This window comes from Cyprinodon tularosa, unplaced genomic scaffold, assembly GCF_016077235.1.
Source record: "Cyprinodon tularosa strain WSP-4 unplaced genomic scaffold, ASM1607723v1 ctg199, whole genome shotgun sequence".
Lineage (NCBI taxonomy): Eukaryota > Metazoa > Chordata > Actinopteri > Cyprinodontiformes > Cyprinodontidae > Cyprinodon > Cyprinodon tularosa.
Window position 1 is genome coordinate 447322 of NW_024038729.1, and position 24045 is coordinate 471366.

The 24045-nt window shown below is 39.8% G+C and overlaps 1 protein-coding gene across 1 annotated transcript in view; it reads left to right on the plus strand.

The window, feature by feature from the left end:
- Window positions 1–24045, plus strand: part of arid4b (AT-rich interaction domain 4B) — an 87396-nt gene that overhangs the window by 29190 nt on the left and 34161 nt on the right. Inside the window, exons 4-10 of the mRNA XM_038284145.1 lie at window positions 3694–3759; window positions 4106–4196; window positions 10162–10241; window positions 10517–10608; window positions 15063–15204; window positions 16214–16293; window positions 23467–23543. Of these exons, the coding sequence (XP_038140073.1) occupies window positions 3694–3759; window positions 4106–4196; window positions 10162–10241; window positions 10517–10608; window positions 15063–15204; window positions 16214–16293; window positions 23467–23543 (628 nt within the window). The remainder of the gene's footprint in view (window positions 1–3693; window positions 3760–4105; window positions 4197–10161; window positions 10242–10516; window positions 10609–15062; window positions 15205–16213; window positions 16294–23466; window positions 23544–24045) is intronic.

The following is a 24045-nucleotide window of genomic DNA, read 5'->3' on the forward strand; positions in this document are numbered from 1 at the left end:
CTGTAACAGAGATAGATTAATCACATCTAAAATGGAGGAGGAGATCAAAGGGAATACCTCCTTAAATAACCTGGTTGGAACTGGATCTACCATACAAGTTGAAGGCTTAGATGAAGACAATAATTTTGCTAATTCAGAGAGTTCAACTGGATCAAAGCAGTCTAAACCCGGTTCAGATTCCATGACTACCTCAGGTACAATCGCGGATAGAGGAGTGCTTATGATCTTATTTTTAATAAGATCAATCTTATTTATAAAGAATCCCATAAAATCATTGCTGCTAAGAGCAGGTGGAATGGACGGTTCAACAGAGCTATGGCTCTGGGTGAGTTTGGCAACTGTATTAAAAAGAAATCTAGGATTATTCTTATTCTCCTCTATTAATGAGGAGAAGTATGCTGCTCTTGCTTTACAAAGGGTCCTCTTATACAGCAGTAAACCATTTTTCCAGACTAGGAAGGACTCTCGCAGGCCTGTGGAGCGATATTTTCTCTCCAGTTTCCTAGCATTTTGCTTCAAAGTACGCAGCTCTGCATTAAACCAAGGAGCAAGCTTTCTATTTTTAACGGTTTTCATTTTCAAAGGAGCTGCGTTGTCTAAGGCAATACGCAGAGAACTAGCAACCCCCTCAACAAAATCATCAACCTGTGAAGGGGAATAAGCTAAGCTTTTGCACTCTGCAGCACTGCTCAGTGACACAGAGCAGAGAGAAAGTGAAGCAGATTCTTTAAAATTTATAACTGCACTATCTGATAAAGATCTACTAAAATTGAACCTTCTTTTGGGGGAGGAGAACTCTGTTAAAGTAATCCTGAAGGTTATTAGAAAGTGGTCAGAGAGGACAGGGTTGTGAGGAAATACTGTTATTTCTTCACATTCTATGCCGTATGTCAGCACAAGATCCAAAGTATGAAGATGAGAATGCGTGGGACTATTCACATTTTGAACAAAGCCAATAGTGTCTAAGATAGCATTAAAGGCTGCTCTTAAGCTATCGCCTTCAATGTCAGCATGGATGTTAAAATCTCCCACTATGATGACCCTGTCAGTATTTAATACCAAATCAGAAAGGAACTCTGAAAACTCATCTAAAAATTCAGAGTAAGGACCTGGTGGACGATACAAAGTTACAAAAAGAAGAGGTTTTCTTGCCTTGAAATTTGGATCAGGGAAATTAAGGGTTAAATGTTCAAAAGAGTTGTAGGAATTAATTGTTTTGGGAGTAATCAGTAAGTCAGACTCGAAGATTGTTGCTACTCCTCCTCCTCGCCCAGAACTTCTGGGGATGTGAAAATTTAAATAGCTTGAAGGAGTTGCCTCATTTATGCTCACATAATCCTCTTGCTGCAGCCAGGTTTCTGTAAGGCAAAACAAGTCAATGTGATTATCACAAATCAAGTCATTAACTAGTAGACTTTTAGAGGAAAGCGATCTTATGTTAAACAGACCGCATTTAATTGTTTTAACTTTTTCCCCAATTGGAGTTATTTTGATTTTAATTAGATTATCATGATTTACTCCTTTGGGAATCTTTGCTAATTTATTAGATTTTGGTCGTGGGCAAGACACTGTCTGGATGGAGTAAAGAGTGGGTAACAGTAGAGAAGCTGCAGAGATGTGTGTTAAACTACAACTCTGCTTCCTGGTCTGCACCCTGGGTGGTCAGGGTTTTGGAGGACTAATAAATGTGGCCAGATTCCTAGAAAGAAGAGCTGCACCATCCAAAGTGGGATGGATGCCGTCTCTCCGAATCAGACCAGGCTTTCCCCAAAAGGATTGCCAATTATTAATGTAGCCCACGTTGTTTTCAGGGCACCACCTAGACAACCAGCGATTGAATGACGACATGCGGCTAAACATGTCTTTAGAAGTCACTTTATTAGTAAAGAAAGTTACCTTAGCCTGGATACATCTGTTAGTTGTCACCCAAGGTTGTCTGCTGCGGAACAGGGACCCCAAACACTCCATTTCCACAGTGAAACACAGTGGTGGCAGCATGGTGCTCTTCTCTAGCACAGACAATGCATGTAGTTCAAGTTGATTAACGAACTGATGGCTCTAAATTTAGGAAAATCCTGGAAGAAAACATACCGTGCAATAGAGACTGACACGGGAGTGGATTTTCACTCCTGTCCCGTCCCACTCCCACAGAAAAAAATGGTGTCCCGTCCCGATCCCGGGCCAGAGTAGAAAGCTAAATCCTGTCCCGTCCCACTCCTGGTGAAATTACTCCCACTCCCATTCTTGTTTTTGAGTGTGGGTGAAAAACTCAGAGCGGAAGCACTGTTGGTTTCTGGGTCGTGTAGTTTTTTTGACTCGCATTATAGTGTAGGCTTCAAGGAAAAAAACTACAAAATGGCGGCGCCAGTACGGGATTTTTTCTTTCTATTTTATTTTATTTTTTGGCATCGATCCTAGTTTTTTTTTGTTACTATTGGTTTGTTCCCGCTCCCGTTAATGTTTAATCCTGTACCGTCCCAATCACGTGATCGTTACTAATACTGACTCCCATCCCACGGGAATCCCGTGACCCGTGGGATTTTCGAAAAAATGTCAGTCTCTACAGTGCAAGCAAGAAGAATTCTCGCAAGATTTGTGAATTCGCAAACTGCCGAAAATACATTGTGCCAGAAACCAAAAGATGTATTAACCTTGATAGAGAATTTTTTCTTTTCAATGAAATGCAGTGACATGTATGAATTCAATGTCTGAATCGGAGGTGGATCCTGAAGCAAATCAAACAGGGCTGAACCGGTTTTAGCTGGAACACCCTGTATTTCTTTATGAAAAATGAGCAGAACACAATTCATGTCTTTAAGGATGGAAAACTTTATGCGTTCTTTCCGACCGAATTAAAGCGCTGTAGAAACTGTAACTCATATCTCAGTCTTATGTTTACATTTGATAGCCATGGTGCTGAATAAAATTTCATTTGGTACAAAAGGACAATAAAGTTTGTCTAATTCTAAGTCTAGCACAGAGCTGTTAATCTGTGATATAAAATCCTAATGAAACTCAATGAAGTTCGTGTTCCGTCCAGTAAGGCTTAAAAAATAAATCTCCAATCTCCAGCTCAGGGTTTTTTTTTTCTACTAAATTTCATAAATCTGTTGTCTTTCTTTTTCCTTTTTAAGTTTTATAATAAAAACTGACAAATGACATCCTCTTTGGTTGACCTTCATTCAATTTTCATGAAACATGCTTGTTTTACAAGCATTTCAAACAAGACATCTAAGAACAAAAAAGTGATTCAATGATATAACACTGAGCTTTTGAAGTTCAAGGAGTGGATTAGCAGAAAAAATAATCTAATTTTCAAAAAAGGAAATAAACATAAATGAGGATTATTCAAAATTCAATTAATTGCTCAGCTCTTGTTTGCTTTTGACATCACAAAACGCATAAAAATCTAAGGATTGTGAATAATTTAGGTAGTGTCACCTTCCTTCTTCTTACTGACGTACAGTAACCCCGTCATGAAATCCAGGGACTAGCTCAGTACGATCAAACAGAATCATGGAAAGGAAGCGGTACCCGTCCAAAAGTGTAGATTCCCCCCAAAAAAGAAGAAAAAAAGAAAAATCTGACATCTACAGCTCATTCACAAATTCATCCATTCACAGTCCTTGTAAAACAGGTCTTTAGGTAAATCTTCTTATTACTAATTCTCTTTTGTGTCCTTCCTTCCCCCAGGTGACCTTTAAAGCAGATCTGTCTACAGCAGAGGTCCACGATGAAAACATCAAAGGGCCTCTGAAGGTACGGCTTGAAAAACGATGGAGACTGCTGTGTTATCTTATGCTCCTTTTTTATTATTTACCTTTTCTTTTTTAGCTTCAACCATTATTAATAAACCCCCTTTGTCTAAAGCATAAATGAAATGTATTCCTTCCCTTGCTCCTAACCACCCTCTCCCCTTCCGCAGTTAATAAAGAAAAGCATTAGACAGTGGGAATTAGCATTTTAATTTGATCTCACTCTCTTTAGTTTCTATAGGTGCATTGTTATTGTCTCACCTCTTACTGATAACACGTCATTAGATTTATTACCAGGCAATAATTCTGATTTGCAGCATGTTAATAACAGTGGTGCATCTGTTACACAGGTGGGGGTTGTTGTTGAAGTGAAGAATCAGGATGGCGTTTACCAAGAGGCCACGATTAACAAGCTGACTGATGCCAGTATTTATACAGTCGGTAAGTCATAGAGGAGGTTGCTTACAGTCTGGGAGCTGCATCTCTGAGGCTAACGACACTAAAAAAGAAAATGAGCAGCCACATGGTTTAACTAAAAAAGAAAGGGATCAGCATTTAGAGTTTGTCAGACTGGATAGGTGTAAAGAAAATAATATAGAGGTTTTAGCTGTAGCATTAGTTGTAACATTTTCTAAAAGATTTAATGTTAAATTTCTGGCTTAAATCAGAGGCAACCGGATTTAAGCTCAATATTTCTTAAAACGTTTCAACCCTCAAGTGTGTTAGGGCTTCAGGAAGTCCGTTTGCCTAAGATTTAAGCCTGCCTTGTGGTTGTCATGATCTGGATTTAATTTCAAAGTAGGACTCCAAACGATTTTGCCAAAAATCTAATTTGAAATTTAATTGAAATATCGATTGTGATTATTTATTTATATTTTCTTTGAATTAACCAGAAGTATATAATTGTTTCACTCTAAGGCAGGGGTCTGCAACCTGCGGCTCCAGAGCCACATATGGCTCTTTGGACCCTCTCCAGCGGCTCTTAATAGTGGCTAAAATGTATATTAAGAGCTCAATAATTTACTATAATCTATACCGGTATCAATAGCTTTAGCGTTTTTTTATAAGATGGAAAAGAATGAGATTAAAAGAACCAGAAATATGTTTTAAGAGAAATTTTTCCAAGGATTAGTTTGAAAATTATATGTTTTAACATGAAAAATATATAAATTGATTGTTTGAGATGGCAACAACTAATTTCCTATACGAGATAAAAAAAAAAAGGTTTTCTAGAAAAGTCATGGTATATTTTGCAGCTCTAAGCAATTTTTATTTGGTCGTACTCTGGGCAAAACGGCTCTTTGGATATGAAAGGTTGCAGACCCCTGCTCTAAGGTTTCAGTTTTTTCCATTGCTGCAGGACTTTAACCTTCTTCTTGCATGCATTGATCTGTGTGCTAGCTGCAGCTTTTTGCTCCCTTCTATCGTTGGATCCCGCTATCATCGGATAAACGCCACCTAAAGGACCGGAGTGACAAATGTAGTGTCGTATTCTTGTAAAACGTGATGTAACTGAAATTGTGTGCCTCCACAATAAAAAGAAAAAAAAATGTTTTGTTAAATTGCAATTATATTGCAAATGCAATTAATTGCCCAGCATCATATCAAATGACCCACTCTCTGTTTGATTCGGCACATATTGAGTTCGTTTTTGCTGTCACTATTGTGATTTTTAGGTGACTGAAACTGTTTAAATACAGAGACAACAAAAACCCAAAGGTCTGTTTCACCAATTTTATTTTGTCAGTTATATTTAGCTTTAAAGCAAACCTTTTTCGTTTCTTAAATGCAAAGGTTTAAGAGGGATTTACATGTTTAAAGCATTGAATTTGCTTTAATTTTTTTTACAAAGAGAAATACAGCTTTAGTGGATTTTTATTTGGTGTATACTTTCTAACCACTTTATATAAATTGTTTAAATTTTATACAATTTAAAATGCAGAAGACGTTTAAGATAGCTTTCTAGTAAACATACCAATAGCTCTTCTGAATTTGGGGTTTTAAAGGGACATATACAGGTGCTGGTCATAAAATTAGAATATCATGAAAAAGTAGATTGATTTCAGTAATTCCATTTAAAAAGTGAAACTTGTATATTATATTCATACATTACATACAAACTCATATATTTCAGATGTTTATTTTGTTTAATTTTGATGATTACAAATGACAACAAATGAAAATCTCAAATTCATCATATCAGAAAATTAGAATATTGTGAAAAGGTTCAAAATTGATGGCCCCTGGTGCCACACTCTAATCAGCTAATTAACTCAAACCACCTGCAAAAGCCTTTAAATGGTCTTTCAGTCTAGTTCTATAGGCTACACAATCATGGGGAAGACTGCTGACTTGACAGTTGTCCAAAAGACGACCATCGACACCTTGCACAAGGAGGGCAAGACACAAAAGGTCATCGCTAAAGAGGCTGGCTGTTCACAGAGCTGAGTGTCCAAGCACATTAATAGAGAGGCGAAGGGAAGGAAAAGATGTGGTCGAAAAAAGTGTACAAGCAAGAGAGATAACCGCACCCTGGAGAGGATTGTGAAACAAAACCCATTCAAAAATGTGGGGGAGATTCACAAAGAGTGGACTGCAGCTGGAGTGAGTGCTTCAAGAACCACCACACACAGACGTATGAAAGACATGGGTTTCTGCTGTCGCATTCCTTGTGTCAAGCCACTCTTGAACCACAGACAGCGTCAGAAGCGTCTTGCCTGGGCTAAAGAGAAACAGGACTGGACTGCTGGTGAGTGGTCCAAAGTCATGTTCTCTGATGAAAGTAAATTTTGCATTTCCTTTGGAAATCAAGGTCCCAGAGTCTGGAGGAAAAGAAGAGAGGCACTTCATCCACGTTGCTTGAAGTCCAGTGTAAAGTTTCCACAGTCAGTGATGGTTTGGGGTGCCATGTCATCTGCTGGTGTTGGTCCATTGTGTTTTCTGAGGTCCAGGGTCAACGCAGCCACATACCAGGAAGTTTTAGAGCACTTCATGCTTCCTGCAGCTGACCAACTTTTTGGAGATGCAGATTTCATTTTCCAACAGGACTTGGCACCTGCACACAGTGCCAAAGCTACCAGTACCTGGTTGAAGGACCATGGTATCCCTGTTCTTAATTGGCCAGCAAACTCTCCTGACCTTAACCCCATAGAAAATCTATGGGGTATTGTGAAGAAGAAGATGCAATACACCAGACCCAACAATTCAGAAGAGCTAAAAGCCACTATTAGAGCAACCTGGGCTATCATAACACCTGAGCAGTGCCACAGACTGATCGACTCCATGCCACGCCGCATTGCTGCAGTAATACAGGCCAAAGGAGGCCCAACTAAATACTGAGTGCTGTACATGCTCATACTTTTCATGTTCATACTTTTCAGTTGGCCAACATTTCTATAAATCCTTTGTTTTTATTGGTCTTCAGTAATATTCTAATTTTCTGATATGATGAATTTGAGATTTTCATTTGTTGTCATTTGTAATCATCAAAATTAAACAAAATAAACATCTGAAATATATGAGTTTGTATGTAATGTATGAATATAATATACAAGTTTCACTTTTTAAATGGAATTACTGAAATCAATCTACTTTTTCATGATATTCTAATTTTATGACCAGCACCTGTACATTTAAAGTAATTCCTATTTATTCTCCACCTGGAGGGCTTTATCAGTCAGCTCGAAAATTCATTATGAGGTTTTATGTCTATGATTTCATTTTTTTATTCTTAAAGTAAAACAAAGGGAACAGATGAAGCAGCAGACCGGTTGGGGATAAAAATATAACACATTACGTTATTATTCCTTGTTTCTGGAATCAAAGATGCATTGAAGTAAATTGGATTTTAAAAAACTCATTCATTTCAGTAATTTAGTTTAAAAAGTGAAACCCTTTATGCCATATTTAAACTGCATCTGCTCTGCTGTGTAGGAGCTCCAAGGCTAAAAGCCAGTGATGAATGCAGGAATCAGACCAAAACATTTTCTCTTGTGGACTTTTAAAGCAGTTAAAGCTGCTTTACTAATTATTTGAGATCTAAATATTTTTCTCTAGTTATGTTCTGCAGTGGATGAGAAATTATTTCTTTGTTTATTTTTGGTGGATTTAATGTTAAATTATGCTTTGATCACCTAGAAATAATACATCCCGGTTATTGACCTAATATGTTCAATTGCGAAAATGTAAACAAATAAACTCACAAATCTGTAAATATAGAGAGCTGTTGAAGTTAATCTACCCGTGTCAAGTGAATTGTTTTGAAAATCCAGATGCTGTGATCAGTTTCCTGTTGAAAGGATGTGATTTCTGTGTATTTGCTGCAGTCTGACAAAAATGGAACAGACTCATATTTTGCTTTCTCAACAACAACTTGCAGAGGCTCTGCAAATACTCCCTTTGACTATAATAGCTGCGTATTTGCTGCGGTGTTCGCAGCTCAGCACAGCGGGATGCAGTGTAAATTAGGGGTTATGCTGAATGGACACTTTATAACCACTGTGATGTATTTCTGGCATTTCTTTGCTAATTTTTATGATTACAGCTTATGAAAAGAGAAAATATTGAAAGTATTTGAGTACTTTTAACTAAACTGTGTTAGGAATTTGATTCCGTATGTCTATTCTAAGGAAAACTGGGGTGCTGACTTGAGTTGTAAAAGCAGGAAAAGTACAAAGTAGCTCTGAGCTGTTAAGCTGTGAAGGATGCTCTATCCAAGCACATCAGTTAGAAGTTTAGTGGGAGGAGAAAGTGGGGTGGAAAAAGGTGCAAAAGCAGCAGGAATTAACTGAGGTCTTTTGAGGAATGTGAAGCAGACAACATGCCAGACTTCAGAGGGACCGGCAGTGAACGTCTGCTGGAATACATTTGTCTAGTCAGCTTTGCTATGGCACAGCATTTCCACATAAAGCTTCTTTTTATTGGTCTCATGTGTTGTGAAAATAGTCAATACTTCTATGTAGTCAGACAAACAAACTAATTTTGATCAAAATCAACATCAACCTTTACCCAAACTGTGGCACTATTTTCCTCTGCGGAGCTGCACTAACAGGCTCAGCTCCTCCACTCCCTGCAGCTTCTCCTAATCACAAAAATATCGGAAGTCATGAAGCCTGCTAACACGTCTAAATTCAGAAAAAAAAAACAATCAAACCTCTTAAGAAACAAGATAAAGACAGCAGCATTGTTCGGAGGCACATACGGCAGATGAAGATGGAAAAAAACGAAACGCTGAGCGGTGCTACATGCTAAGCTAATGTTATAACACTGTTGTTTTGGAGCAACATTAAAAGAACATTAAAAGCTCCCAGGAGCTCTGTAGGACAAATGAGCAAAGGAGCACTTTGAAAAACAGACGTGTTTGCGTATCTGATTTTCTGTGCAAAACGTAAAGGAAATGCGTCAAGAATAAATCAAACTTAAGGCTCAGCTGTGTTTGATGCACGTACGTATGACCCCAGCTCCAGGTAGCGGCGTGCGCCGCAGAAACCTTAAAGGTATAGTGGAGGATGTTCTTTTTCCGGGTTGATCATCAAAATAAGTGGTCCTCCTAATTGTCAATCATTCTGGTGATATGTTAACGTAAGGCTGTTCTACTTGCCCATTCCCTCTAACGACCCTCGTTCAGAGACATAGGCAGGTATTGGATATTACAGGCTAAAGGGGCGGGCCCTTTTGCTCAATTTGCATGTTTTCTAAGAGAAAACAAGGCTTTATTGGTCCACTCGATGAAGCCTCAAACTCAGCACTATTTCTGACATTTTTTATTGAAAAAGCTTATTGGATGGGAAGAAAAACTTCTACAAACTTGGAAACAAAGTCAAATGGATCATTTTTTTACTTTTTTTTTTTTTTTTTTTTAAGAAATATGTGCTCATCCTGGTAGTGAGTCTAACATAGTGTAACAATGAAGTTCAATTGTTGTTATTAATTATTATTTTAATCCTGTAGCTGTAATCTTAGATATTTGAGAGAAGCCCCAAACTGCGGTTTTTCTCAGGTTTAGTCTGCTCCTTTATTGAAAATCTATACAGTTGCAGTGTGTGTCTTCTGCTGCTCTGATCAGACGTTTCTCTGCTTCATTTTTGTCGCTGAAAAGCCCCCAGAGGGATTCCACGGTGCTGAAAACATCCTGGCTCAGATTAATCATTTCCATTCACTGAAACTCATTTCCTGATTCCTCACTCGTGTGTTTTCTTTAATTCTCTTTGCCTTGATGACGTTACCTGTGTGTGTGTGAGGGGTGGATGCATCTCTCCAGCTGCTGAAAGCAGAGCTGATTTCACCATGCAGACATCTTGACGATGGGATGAGAATATATCTGGGTCCCGCTGTGTTTCTGTAACAGTGTGTTGATGGACTCCTGTCCTACATGCAGCAGCCTAATGGTTTTGTCTCGCCTTTGCAGTTTTTGATGACGGCGACGAGAAAACCCTGAGGCGTTCTTCTCTCTGCCTGAAAGGAGCACGTCACTTTGCAGAAAGCGAGGCAAGTGGTGTGCTGGTCTTCAGTTTAATAGCTCGCTTTGACAGGGGGAAACAAATCTTAAGACATGAAGCCATGAATGTTATTTTTCACAATTAAACTAAAGATTATTGCCTTAAGATTACACACTTTTTTCTCTCTCTCTTTGTGGAAAAATCTATTTTTAACTAATGAAATCCTGTGAACAGATTTCATGTCATGTCACTGAATTCTTTTTAAGATTCTAATTGCTTTGAGAGGCAGCTGAGGCTATTTGTTTTGTTTGGTTTAATCCACAGACACTCGACAGACTCCCCTTAACAAACCCAGAGCACTTTGGCACACCGGTCATTGGCAAGAAGGGCAACCGTGGTCGCAGGTCAAACCCTATGTGAGTATTGCCCTCCACCTCAAGCTTGTTTCTGACAGCTACGCTGCTTTTAAAGGTTTTCTAACAAAACAAAATCTGCATCTTTTCTTAAACCACTAAGTCAGAACCTTGTAAATCCTCCTTTTGGTGCAGTTTGGGTTTTGTCTCTACTAGATTGTCTCATTTTAAAGTTAAATTGTTGCCTAATTTCAGTTAAATAACTGAAGTTCACTGAGAACCAGATGAAGAAATTAATATATCAGTAAAGTCTTGCTTCTGATTCTGGCTAATCTGTGTTTGGTTGCGTTGCCAGGCTGAATCTTACCTTTTTCTCCCTTTCCGTTAGTTTAGATCCTCTAGTATGTTGGTTTTGTTTTTTTTGTTTTTTTTGCTATTCAAATCCCATGATGTTTGCCTGCTCCTGGAAATATCCTGCTTTTCATTTACGAATAGCCACTGCTTAGGGTTTATTTGAGGATAATTCCCTTTTAAATAGGACACTTGGCTACATTATCTTATTCTCCTTTATAATTGCCCCCACAGAGCAGTCAATATTAGCCTAAATGTTGATGGCCTATTGATTCAGAATAGCCGCAGTTGTGAATTAGCACCTTGGCTCTGTTATCCCTCTGTACACCACTGATGTTTTATTTCATGAATTGCAAAGGTTGACTTTGCCGCTTGAGCCGATATGATCGGTAACAAATACAGTGGCAGAGCTAAAATATTTACCCTTAACGTACCGCCTGCAACAGCTGTCAGTTAGTGTTGGATCCTGTTTCCTAAATAAATGGTAGTTTCGCTTCCATGAAGTCATTACAGTGCTTTGTTTATGACTTAAAGTCACAGCTTGTTGTTATTGTTGTTGTAGCGGCAGCAGCCTGACTGATTTACTGCTCTCTCTTCGTGCCAGACGCCGTGTTTATATGTACACAGAGCTGGGCTAGTGAGGCATAAAAAGAGGACAGAGGATCTGTTTGCCTGCTGGTGCTGCTTGCATGATCACTCAGAGACGTGGCGTTTGGTCTGTCTGTCTGCAGCCTGCAGGACAGAGAATCAGGAGGACTGTTGGAGAAGGAGCTCAGAGCATCAGCATGCTGATCCTAATGAGTGAGCTCGTCAGTAGTGTTTCACTCTGCTACACAGTGATAAGAACACTAAATACGGAGCTAGACTGTTGTACTCAAGACTGTTCATGTCGCTCACTTAGAAACTGGATAAAGAGATAATTGGTTTGGGTGACAAAGACTTCTTCCCGTTTTAAAAGGAGAGAGCCTGATGGAAGTTATGAGTTTTTTTGCTTTTTTACTGAGAAATGTGATGATACTCACTGTTTTGCAGGGTTGTGTTCCATTGCATGGTTACTTAATTATGCTGTTGACTTCAGTCGATCTGTCGGGGATTTTATCTGATGTACCAAAACAAAGTGGTGCATTATCATGAAGTGGAAGGAGAAAAAACTTTTTTTTTTGCTGATTTAAAAGTCCAATATGCTTAGTGTGTTTTTTGTATCAAGCCACCTATGCTCTGAAAACAGCCCAGTGCCATCGATTACCTTTTGCAATCATCCAACTGCTAAATAAAGCCCAATTGTGAGTAGGGTTGTCACAATACTAAACTTTTCAACTCGATACCGATACTAAGTAAAATATTCGATATTCAATACCCTTTACGATACCACCAGAAAAAAACGACTCTAAAATTCAACAGAAATATTTTCATTACTAAAAAAATACAAGAAATAAATAAAAAAAACAATAAGAACAAAGCAAACGTGATAAAAAACTTACAAAATAAAAAATAAGTGTTCCTTTGTTGGCTATGTTTTCAGACATAACAATGACACTGGCCAAACCAGCTAAACAAAAATAATTCTCTGCAGCTGCACCTGTTACAAAAAAAGTCTGAAACTGAAAAATGCACAGAATTATTCAATCACAGTGTTCTGAAAGTGCATTTTCCACTATTCTGCCCTTTAGATTAGCCTGACGTAGTCCGACTTAATTCTAGTCAGAATGAGTCTGATGCTGCTCCATAGAGCTGTGATTATGGGGCGTGTTTTGAACGAACCAGGAAAAAAAATGCCTCTGCACTCAATTGGATAGACCTACAACCAATAAGGGCAACGGAGTGCGTGACGTATGTAAAGCGAGGCATAGTTGTTGTCCACAAAAATCAAAGCGTGCAGTTGCACGCCTAGAATATGAAGATGAGCCTTGATCGCGTTTCTCTGTTCCTCTTTTAAAATTAATTTGCTGTCGATATCTTCTAGAACAGACCTAATAGCAGAATCTACTCACCTAAACTCTCCAGCGGCAGCCATTATTGTTGTCACCCAAGCGCGCATTGGTCACGTGGTTGATTACGTTACTGTTGGTCATCTGTCCATCATCGTATAAAGCCCGCCCTGACAATTTGATTGGATCTCCTGACAGTGGGCGATAATACTCGCGCTACTATGGAGCAGAGCCAGACCGAACTTCCCAACCTCAAACTTTGTGGGCGGGACTAAGTTCGGAATGGCACCCAGGCTAACTTTAGATGGCTGTATCGATACTTTTGAAAATGAGTATTGTATCCGGATTTTTTTTGAGTATCGATACTTTTGACAACCCTAATTGTGAGTAATTTAAACCCCTTATTTTAGTTGTTTGTTGTAGCATCATGGAGACCAGGGGACAGAGTGCTTGGCTCAGGGAGAGTTTAAATCAGGAGTAGATTATAGAGCCGAAAGCCTGGTTTATGCTCAGAAACCAGGTCGTCTGCGTATGTTCGTCGCAGTTAACGCAGATATCGCATCTCTCCAAAATTGTAGGTGACTGCAGACAGTTCCGCAGATGGCGTTGCAGGGACGGGAGAAAGGACCCCCCTGATTGGTCAATTCTACATCCACTCTATAGTATGCTTGTTTCCTGTTTGGGACCTAATAGCAGAAACTCTGACACTATCCCAGGCACCGTACCAGACGCTAGTTTGTAGCTCAGTGCGACGGTCTGTTGGTTTGCACCTGAAGCCAAAACACTCCATGGCAAGTCTTTCGCGGGTGAACTGTGTGTCGTCCGGCGTTGAATGAGGGGTTGTAGACGGCGAAAAAGCTTGTCAAACTGACACACGGTCATCCACAATCCTAGCTAGTTTGCGATTATCCCTCTTGCTTTGTGGCGTGGAATAACATAGCACAGACCACGTTTCAAAATTCGGCATAAATCAAAAATATCTGTGACAAGCTCACTGCGACACACTGCTGTAGGAGGATAACCAGCCCTTTATGCTGAGCTTTGAACATCATTGAATGAAATGAGGGAGTATGATGCAAATGAAGACGTAATAAAAGATGCCATTCCAGCTAAACTCACAGGCTGGGCCCGAGCAGCCTAGAGGCTTCTATCAGCTCTCTGGAGGAGCTACAGAGATTCCCAGCTCAGGACCAAGGACTCTGACCACTACCGTAATTTTCGGACTATAAGCCGCAACTTTTTTCCCATTTTTCGACCTTGCGGCTTATATAACAACGCGGCTTATCTACGGACTTTTACAGCTAACGGCCACTAGCGTAATGCCTAAATCTATGGATTTTACCGTCCACCATGTTGACGTCACATTTGCTTCAACACACAAGTACAGTAGCCGCGCGCGGGGGAATGCGGAGGTCCTCTGGAAGCAGACTTCTACCGCGAGTGGTACGAGACAGAACGACAGCGAGAAAGACGGACATTAAACATAAAAAAACCTGCGGCTTATAGTCTGGTGCGGCTTGTATCTGTACAAATCATGCAATTTAGCTTCTGTGGCTTATATTTAGGTGCGGCTAATAGTCCGAAAATTACGGTATATATTCAATTCAGTTCAGTTTCATTATATACAATTCACAAAATGTCATCTTGAAGCACTTAACAGAGAAAATTCAGATTAGCTAACCGTTTTCTAAGGAAGTAGCATTCATTCATTAACAGTTTTAATATTTTGTAAATACAGAGGAGTCCCACTTATTCCTGTTTGCAGTTTGCCACAAGCTATTGATGGAAAAGCATTTTGAAAAATGTTTCGTGTTGGTGAAAATGTAACAAATTCCACTCATTGTGATCTTAAGTGAAAAACTACAACAAGAAAGATGATGGTGGCTGTTGGAATAGCTTTCTGTAGCAGAGATGAGGTCGTTCAGCAGAAAGGGTGGAGCGAAGTGCAAGAAGAATAAGGCGGCTCTGTTTATATGTTTTAGTTGTGGCCTAGTCAAAGTCCAGACCTAAATCTAACAGAGAATCTTTAGCAAGACTAGAAATTTGTTCATGTTAAATGTTCTCCATTGATTCTAAATGAGCTTGAGCCATTTTGCAGCAAGGAATAAAAAACGGAGAAACTCTGTAAGGAACAGATAAAGTTATCTTGCTCTAACTTAAGTTTGGATGACCTAAGTTTAGTGTTTAAATGCATTAACCTGCTCCCTCCATCCTCTAAATTGTTATTTCCTCCCACAGTCAAGAGGAGGAGTTGTCCTCCTCCTCCAGTGAAGAAGAGGAGAGCGACCAGCGGCAGAACGAGGATCTATTCGGTAAGGTGGTCTGTGTGGAGGGGCCAGTCACCGCTGACAAGAAGAAGAGCACGTGGTATCCCGCTCTGGTGAGTTCACACCTTTCTCTCCCAGCTGCCTGGTGCCGCATCTTAGCAAAAGAAAAAAAAAAAGAGACCACAGCTGCTGATCTAACATCGTAGCCACAGCTTTGTGCCATTTCATCAAAATGCCTGCTTATGTAACACAAACACTCAGCAGGATTATGTGATTGCTTTGGAGCTCAGTTGCCTTGAATTGCCACAACATGCATGTTTTGAGCTAATTTCCCCGCGTAGGGGGAATGTTTTCCTACGGTTTCTCCAGGAATTAGAGCTTATCTGAGCAGCAGTGAAGCACAATCAGGTCAGTAGTTTCCAGCCCGTGTCTTCAGATCCATTTATAAACTCAGCCTGTGTTAGAACACACTGATATGGGAACTGCTCTTTGTTGTTTGTATAAGTGCTACCACTAGAAGTGGGAGAATGGCAGAGGGTGGGGAAAGCTGTCCTTTTAACTGTGCTCAGCACAACCCCTCCTCCTGAATTTGTTGTTGTTGGATGGGCTCCATGCTGCCTCCTTGTGACTGAATAAAGAAGAGCATTACACAGCAGCTTATCGGTGTTTCCCCTGTGCTGCTACATGTGTCATGCCGCAGATGATCCATGGCTGCAGCTAAAGGTTTTTATTCGTCCTGACTTGGATTGTAAAAGGGGGAAAGGTCATGCTTAAGTGTTCACCCTGACAGTGCAGCATGTAAGTCACTGTGTTTAGGTCGAGGCGTTCAGCATGCAAGCATGTTTCTGCTACAGAGTCCAGGAGGCGGCAGGCAGAGAGTTAGTGGAGATCATAACACCAGGGCTGCCTCCTCTCATGGTTTTGCTTCTCTGCTCCTTCCAGCAGTAACACACACTGCTATAAGCTGCTTACTCCTCAAACACTTATCAGCTCTTTTTTTTTTTTTTAGCTTTTTGCTTTCATACAGAAAATAGATTTTACCTCTGTAAACACTTCAGCTCCTTTTCTTCTTGAATCTCATCTGACTTTTTGTCTATTTCTTCTTTTTCTTTGCACCACAAGGTCATCTCCCCAGACTGCCATGAAGACATGACCGTGAAGAAGGACAACGTCTTCGTCCGTTCCTTCAAGGATGGCAAATTGTGAGTGTGAACAATAAACCTTCACCATCTTTTGCACGGAGCCTGTTGTTTGTGACTCCGATTGGAGATAATACCTATAGTTAGCATTTAAATGAGATGAACTCACTGAACCTAAATGATCTCTGCAAGCATTCATTCAGCATTCATTCATTTAACTTTAGCACATTTATCATAATAACAGCAAACCGAAATGTGTAACTAGTTATTACTTTAAATAGATAATAGGTTATAATTGTGGAGCGGAAGGATTTTTTTTTTTTAAATATTTGTAAGTTATTCCTCCAAATAAAAATGTGAGAAATAAGAGCACCTTTGTTACCCACCTATTATACCTCTATCTAGATAGACTGAGCTTGATTTATTTGATGATTGGCACAAATTTAGTCAGTCTGGATAAAAAACATCTTTAAAAATCCCATATTTCATCCACTCTGACCTGCTTCTTTGTTTCTACTGAAGGAAATCATCCCCCATAGCATGATCCTGCCACTACCGTGTTTTATGGTTGGAATGGTTTACATCCTACCATGTGTGGGTCATTAATTGACTAGAGAGAAAATTGCTCCTGAAAATAGGTCAAAATCAGTCAGATTCGATGGAGCCTCTGAGTCTGCATTATTGTCTTGCCCCAGATTCCCAATTGGCCACGGGGTACAGTGAATTTTACTACAATTGCACGCCACACATTTCAGATATCGAACTTTCCCAATTATGATTGGACATCTATTGAGGTTTGTTACGTAAAAGTCTAAAAAGCAATTCACTGGACTTGTTTTTCAAGGTTTGAAGACCTTTCGCTTCCCCTCCAGGAAGCTTTCTAAATTCAAAATGAGGTTTGCGAGCAACACTTCCTTTTTTTTTTTTTAGCTTCTTCAATCTTTCCTTTGACTCTGACTCTAAAGATGATTCCCACAGCATAATGCTACCATCCCCATGTTCTGTACTGGAGATGAATTGTCTATGATGATCGGAGGATGAGACTGCAAAGTGGAGCAGTGGGTAGCACTGCTTCCTTGCAGAAAGAAGGTTCCGGGTTCCAATCCCTTTCTGTATGGAGTTTGCATGTTCTCCCTGAGCATGCGTGGGTTCTCTCCGGGTACTCTGGCTTCCTCCCACAGTCCAAAAACATGACTGTTAGGTCAATTGTTTTCTCTAAATTCTCCTTAGGTGTGAGTGTGTGTGTGAATGGTTGTTTGTCCTGTTTGTCTCTGTGATGCACTTTGATGGACTGGCGACCTGTCCAGGGTGGACCCCGCCTCTCGCCTGTAAACGGCTGGAGATAGGCACCAGCACCCCTCGCAACCCCAGCAGGGATAAAGAGTGACGGAAAATGGATGGATGCCAGTTCAGTCTGAAAAATAATAGGTTCATCAGATTGAAATTAAATTAGTTTTTCTGTCTATATAATCATAAATAATTTTAAAAATATTTGAAGGGAAAATATATATTTTTCAGAGTCAAAAGAATAAAAGCTATTATCTTTGCTGTGAGGCCAAGTGTTTTCTTTTTCTGCCCTGCTTTGTAATAATCTTCTCCAAAGGCTGGGAGTTACTGCTGAGGTGACATATTGCAGCTTCCCTGCAGCCTACATCCAGCCCTGATGCATAGAAACATGTTGCCCGTAGTAAAGATGGATAGAGAAGTTGTGTCATGTGCTTCCTCTGAGTCAAAAGTTCATCATTGCAGTCTATATATGTGTGTGTGTGCGTGTGTGTGGCTACAGACAAACCGCTACATTCAGTCCGTATTCGTCTTCTCTTCCAAAAGCAACTCGTTCAGCTGTTAACACGACAACCTTGACGCGTTCTTTAATAGATGCCGCTGCAAAAGTCATCAGAGCCATCCTTAATCTACATCTGCAGCACAGGAAGTCTTATCACTTGTGTTGTGGCCAGTAGTTTGGTGATAAGATGGGCAATGATAAATCAGACAAGAGCTGGAAGTCTGCTACATCTCCAAGCAGTCCCATCCTAATTAAGCACCTCATAACATCTTCCCTCATTGATTTCACTTGTTTAAGTCATCACTCTGTATTTTGAGTGGCTGTTTCAGTAGAAGGATAAATCTATATTACTGCTTAGGAGATTTTCAGTGTTATTTATCAGCAGCCCTTCACCTGATCTGTTTCTAAAAGAACACGGATTCAGTTCTTGCTTCATCATTAAGTATGCATGATGATTTGTTTTGATTCTTCCAGCTTAGAAATTTCGAATAAAAATACAACTGTAAACATTCGATACTAGTACCCAATTTAAACCAATATTTAGGTCAAGCAGTGGTTCTGAAAAGTGGGAATGATGGTTTGTACAGATGGTGCCTGTGAGATGATTGCTGCTGACTTATCCATTGATTTTCCATCTCTGAGGTTGACATTTGTGGTCCAGGGCTAAATGTCTTTTCAGTTGCAGTTTGTCTTGACATGTGCGAGTACATCAAAAAAATAGCTTCATATCAAAGGAGCAGGGAATGAGTCAGACCTGGCCAGGAGTCTATGGGATCTAACGGATCAATTTTTGGTGCGTCAACGTGAGCGTTGTGAAATCACACAACTCCTCCAGCAAGTAATAACTTACTGAAAGCAGTGCTGGAAGATTGAAATCCCTCCAGAAGTTTTGGATTTACTGACCTGGATCGGTCATCAAGAATTACAGGAAGGAAATGTTAGAAAGATTTTGAGTTACTATTGTGGTGTTTCTGGGCCTCCTAACTCTGAAGGCAGTTTCATCAAACTCTGAAGAGCTCCAAATATCCTAAGCTGCACTTTAGATACCTGTGGTCATCTTGATTCGCTTTGAAATTATGGCTGTAATAACCGTTTATGACTTGGTACAATATCCTCAAAGGACTATTTGTCACAAAGGTCTATCAGTCTATGTTTTACTGTGCAGTTTCTTAAAGTATTCACACCTCTTTAACTTTATCACATTGGAACCATAGCTAGTGGCATTTATTTTAAGTCTGACAGGAAACAGGATGGAGAGAGTGGGGAGATATGTAGCAAAGGTCGATGGGTCGGGTCTTCAGCCCTGAAGTCTCTCTCAAAGGCTTGTGCTCTAACTCTTGCACTTTTTTAGAGTCTTATTAGCTTTTTATACTTCTGCCTTTCAGCTTTGATGCTGAAACCTGTTAGCTTGGACCTAGGCTAGGAAAAAATACCTTTTTCCATCCTTTTGGTGGAAATGTAAGTTAGAACTAGTTTTGTCGGATAGAACCTTTTTTGGTCAAAAATCCCCTTTTACCCAAAAACACTTAAGGTAAGTTTAGTGAGAATCCCTGGAGAAAAGTTCACAGTTAAAGGTACACTATGCAACCGGTGTTGATTTTCCAGCGAGGCTCCCCCCAGAGGGCAAATGTAAAAGTGCACTGTCGTAAATATGCACAGCTGTTCTCCTGGTTTCTCCGTCAAGCCAGGCGCGGTTGTTTTGAGCTTAGCAGAGAGGCGAACGCAACGAATGACTAAGCATCTGACGCGCCGCAAACGCGCTCCTGCTCAAGATGGAAAAATTGAATTTTTGCTGCTCGACGCGCCGCGTCAACCAATCAGAGAAGCTGATCTGGGAGCTGGCAGGGAGACAGACACAGCGCTGATGATCAGAGCGCTATGATCACTCCTCTTAAACAGTTTATTGACGCCTAAATTAACTTAAAATGCAGAAATCTGCCGGCAGAATATGTTCGCTTTTATTATCCTGCTGCCTGCAGTTTGGATTATTTAGATGAAAAACACCTACCAGCTGCCGCGGTGAACCGCGAGGAGGCGACCCGGCCAGAGGCTGCTGATGAAGGGATTCCTACTGTCGGCGCACCGCTGGTATGTGGGGGTCTGAGCGGCTCCGACAGAAAAAATATTGTAAGGCATGATGATAATCTGAATGAACTGACTGCACTGATTACGTTTTCAGTTGTATTTTCTCACTTAAAAACATATTAAAACTACTTTATTCCCACTGATCACAGCAAATATAGCTGCAAGGCAGAGAAAGGATAGTGAAGCTCCGCCCAACGCGCGTCAGACACACTTTTGCACCTCGCAGCCAGAGCAGCAAAGCTGCTTCAGCCGCGCGTCAGAACTAAACTGGTACAAGCAGCAAAAAGGAAGCAGCAGACGCGCTTTTGCTGCGTCCGATGTGAAAGCAGCGCTGCACAAATATCGCCACTGTGCTAGCAACGAGCATGCTTTTAACTGGGGGGGTGTAGCAGTTCTCGCCGTAAAGCAAGACCGACTCTCGCGAGACTTCTGAGCCTGTGGGTGCGGGTCGGTGCTCCTGCAATTGCAAGTGCGGTATTTCCCCCACAGACCACCAGGGTGGCCGAGAATACCTTTGTTCAACCTGAAATCACTAATTTAATCATCCAAAACGTTATGGAACACATTAATTAACTCAAAAAAGTTGCATAGTGTGCCTTTAAAGCCACGGAAACCTTGTTGGAGTGCATGGCTTAATAAACTCTTTGATTCCCAGAAATCTTAACGAAGGACCATGTTTCCTCTGCCAGAAACGTTTAAACAAGTCATTAAAGAGCCTTACAATAGTTTTTTTTGTGGAATACGTCTCTACCAGCTTTGCTCATCGTATAGAGGTCGACTTCTGCTGGATATTTTCTTCATCTATCTGTCCATCAACTCCAACTACCTTCCCTGGAGAAAAAAACTAAACTTTCCACTGCATCTCTACCTCCACTACCGTGCTTCTGAATGGGGATGCTGTGTCCACATTGATATGGAGAGTTAGTTTTCCACCACCGATCACGTTGCACATAGTCCACATCAGAGCACCTTCTCTCCTCATGTTGGCTAGGGGTGTGCAAAATAATCGTCATGACGATGCATCGCGATTCTAATTTTTGTGATCTACTGCATCGATTCTTGATGCCAAGTATCGATTCTTAATTTAAAAAAATTAACAAATGATGCATCGCAATATTTCAAGTATCATGATGCATCGTGATAGAATCGCATCGTGGCATGTGAATCGTGATTCGAATCGAATCATGACTTCTTTGCCAATACCCACCCCTAATGTTGCCGTGTCTTTAGGACTGGTGCAGGTACCAGATCTGCTCGGGTCATTGCCCTTTCTTATGACGTCAACATATGGCAACTCCACTCGGACAAACTTAATTGCACCTGTTTCTTAAGGCTCAAATCTCTTTTGGAGTCTCAACACACTATAACCCTTACTTGCTGTTATTTTATGTTTCATTGGCCATCTAAAGAAGCCGAAGGTAGAAAACAATCATTGTCAGCCTTGAAGGAAAGACTGAGCCCTGCCATTTAACAAGGTGACAAAAAAGTCTCTGCTTATTTTTATTCTTTTTTTTTTCAGATCTGAGGACAAATAGGACATTTTAAAAAATGACCTTCATAGAGATTTTTGATAAATAAAACAGTTTTTCTACTTGAAGAAAACGAACGGTTGTTGTTGACACAGATTAAAAGTAGTGTAGCTTAATATGGCTGACTGACTGAGCTAAAAGAGGCTAACCTGTTAGCTAGCCACAGCGCTACCCAGCTCTCCGCCTTTATATCATAAGCTAACAATTAATTCTTTCACCATAAACAGATTTTTTTTCAGCTTTGTTATCAATCAGGTAAAACTTGATTGGTCATTAGACACATTAGGCACACTGATGCTGGGTGATGTTATTATCGTTGTCTGGGCAACCACAATGTTTTACATCGTGTGGCAACGTTCAGCCAATCATGTAGCGTAACATCACTGGCATGTACACCGGATCTGCCAGGGTTCCCGCGGGTCTTAAAAAGTCTTAAAAGGCATTGAATTCTTCAAAATAAAACCAAGGCATTAATTGGTATTAAAATGTCTTAAATCAGTCTTTCATAGGTATTAATTTTTAAAACCTCATACATAGGATTATTTTTATTATGATTTATTTTTGTAATCTAAATATAACATTAAAATTTACCTTTTTTTTTTTATTTAAAAAAAAAAAAAAAAAAAAACGGCTCGCCATTATTGGTTCCGTCCCAATAGCGGAACCAATAAAAGCGGCCGGGACATTTGGGAGATGCACCATTAACTTTTTGTCTTGAAAATATGAGCAAGTGTAAATGTAACGAAAATTGGCTCCAGCCAAGAGTTTTCTCCATGGCTAAAACCAGAAAACATACATGAGGCTCAGTGTATTTTGTGCAAGAAGCGATTCAAGCTCGGAACGATGGGAATTAAGGCAGTGGAGTCACACATGCGAAGCACGAAACACAAAGCGTCAAAATGGAGTTACCGAGAAACAGCCGGTATTTCTCAGTTTTGTTCCACCCTTGTCTCTGCAAGGAATATTAAAGCATTTTGAAAATGTTCTACATGTAAAATGTTATGTTACTGAGATGCCTGCAAAGCCCTGTTATTGTAATTTCGTTTGATTTATTTATTATTTTGTGAGTAACTTAATTTCATTTGAATTAAATCTGTATTTCATAACGGAATGTGCACTTAATTTTAACAGTACATCTTTATTTTTGTCCTATGTTTGAGAAAAAACTTAAGCTTATAGAGTATTTTGAAGTACTGTTTACTGTTCTGTAGTTTTGTAAAGTTTTTATGGAAGTTTTGTAAAGTTTTGATGGAAGCACAACGCCTAATTTAAAATGTAGAATTTAAACCAGGATATTTTTATTCTAGTTTCTTAAAAGTGCTTGAAAAATAATGATAATAAAAAAATAAAATAAAAACTTTTTGTATAAGCATGTGTTTTTTTTTAATTTTTGCATAATTGCTTTTTTAAATGGCCAAATAAAATAAAAAAATAAAAAAAATAAAATATGCGATTAATCTCAAGTTAACTGTTGATAATATGCGATTAATCGCGATTAAAAAATTTTAATAGTTTGACAGCACTAGTTAAAATAAACCTTTGGGTTAAGTTGTTGCAAGCAGGTTTTTCTTGTGTTTCTTGTGAATTTGATCTTAAATTTATATTTCAAGTGGCACTAAAAAGTCTTAAAAAGTCTTGAATTTAACTTGCCTTATGCTGTAGGAACCCTGTCTGCTCAGCTGCTTACAGAAACCAAAGTAAACCGTGTCTCTAGTGGCTATTAGCAGCACTCTGCCCAGATGCTGTATAGATGTTGTGTGGAAACAAGGCTGTAAAGGCATTCTCTTAAAGTATTCATAATTAAAGCACATTTTAATTTCTGTAACTGTTTTGCAGCTACATGGTGCTCCGGAAGGACATCAACGAGCTGAGCAGCGAGAATCCCCCGAAAGCGGACGCAGGCGTCAAACCAGGTATCGTTCTAGGAAAGATCTGGTGCACATAATGTTCTTATTCCAGACATCTGGTGGGCTTTCTTTGTTTGTTGGCACATTTACCTGAAAAAACAAAAGTGGGCTGCTTTGAGGCGGGTTGTAGAAATTGAAGTTTTTTTTTTTTGTTCTGGGAAAAGGCAGCGATTGAGAGCTTCCGTCCCTTTTGGATATATTTCTATTTGAAGTCCTAACCAAGGTTTCCATGCAGCGCCCCCATTTATTTTCCTTTTCGCTGCTCCACTCTTAGTCTAATTACATCCAGGAAACAGCTTTGCATTATCTCAGCTGGGCTATTCACAGGTGGTTGACTCACAACTGTGATGTGTTCAACTATACAAAGCCTGAAACGAGCATCTGCTGAGTTGGCGAGGCCCGCCTGTAACACAGTGGCTCCTGCTGCTCTGAGCCGCTGCACGCATTGTTTATCCATAGATTGAAATTTGCTCGTTTAGATCAAAATTTCTCATTTTAAAACTTTACA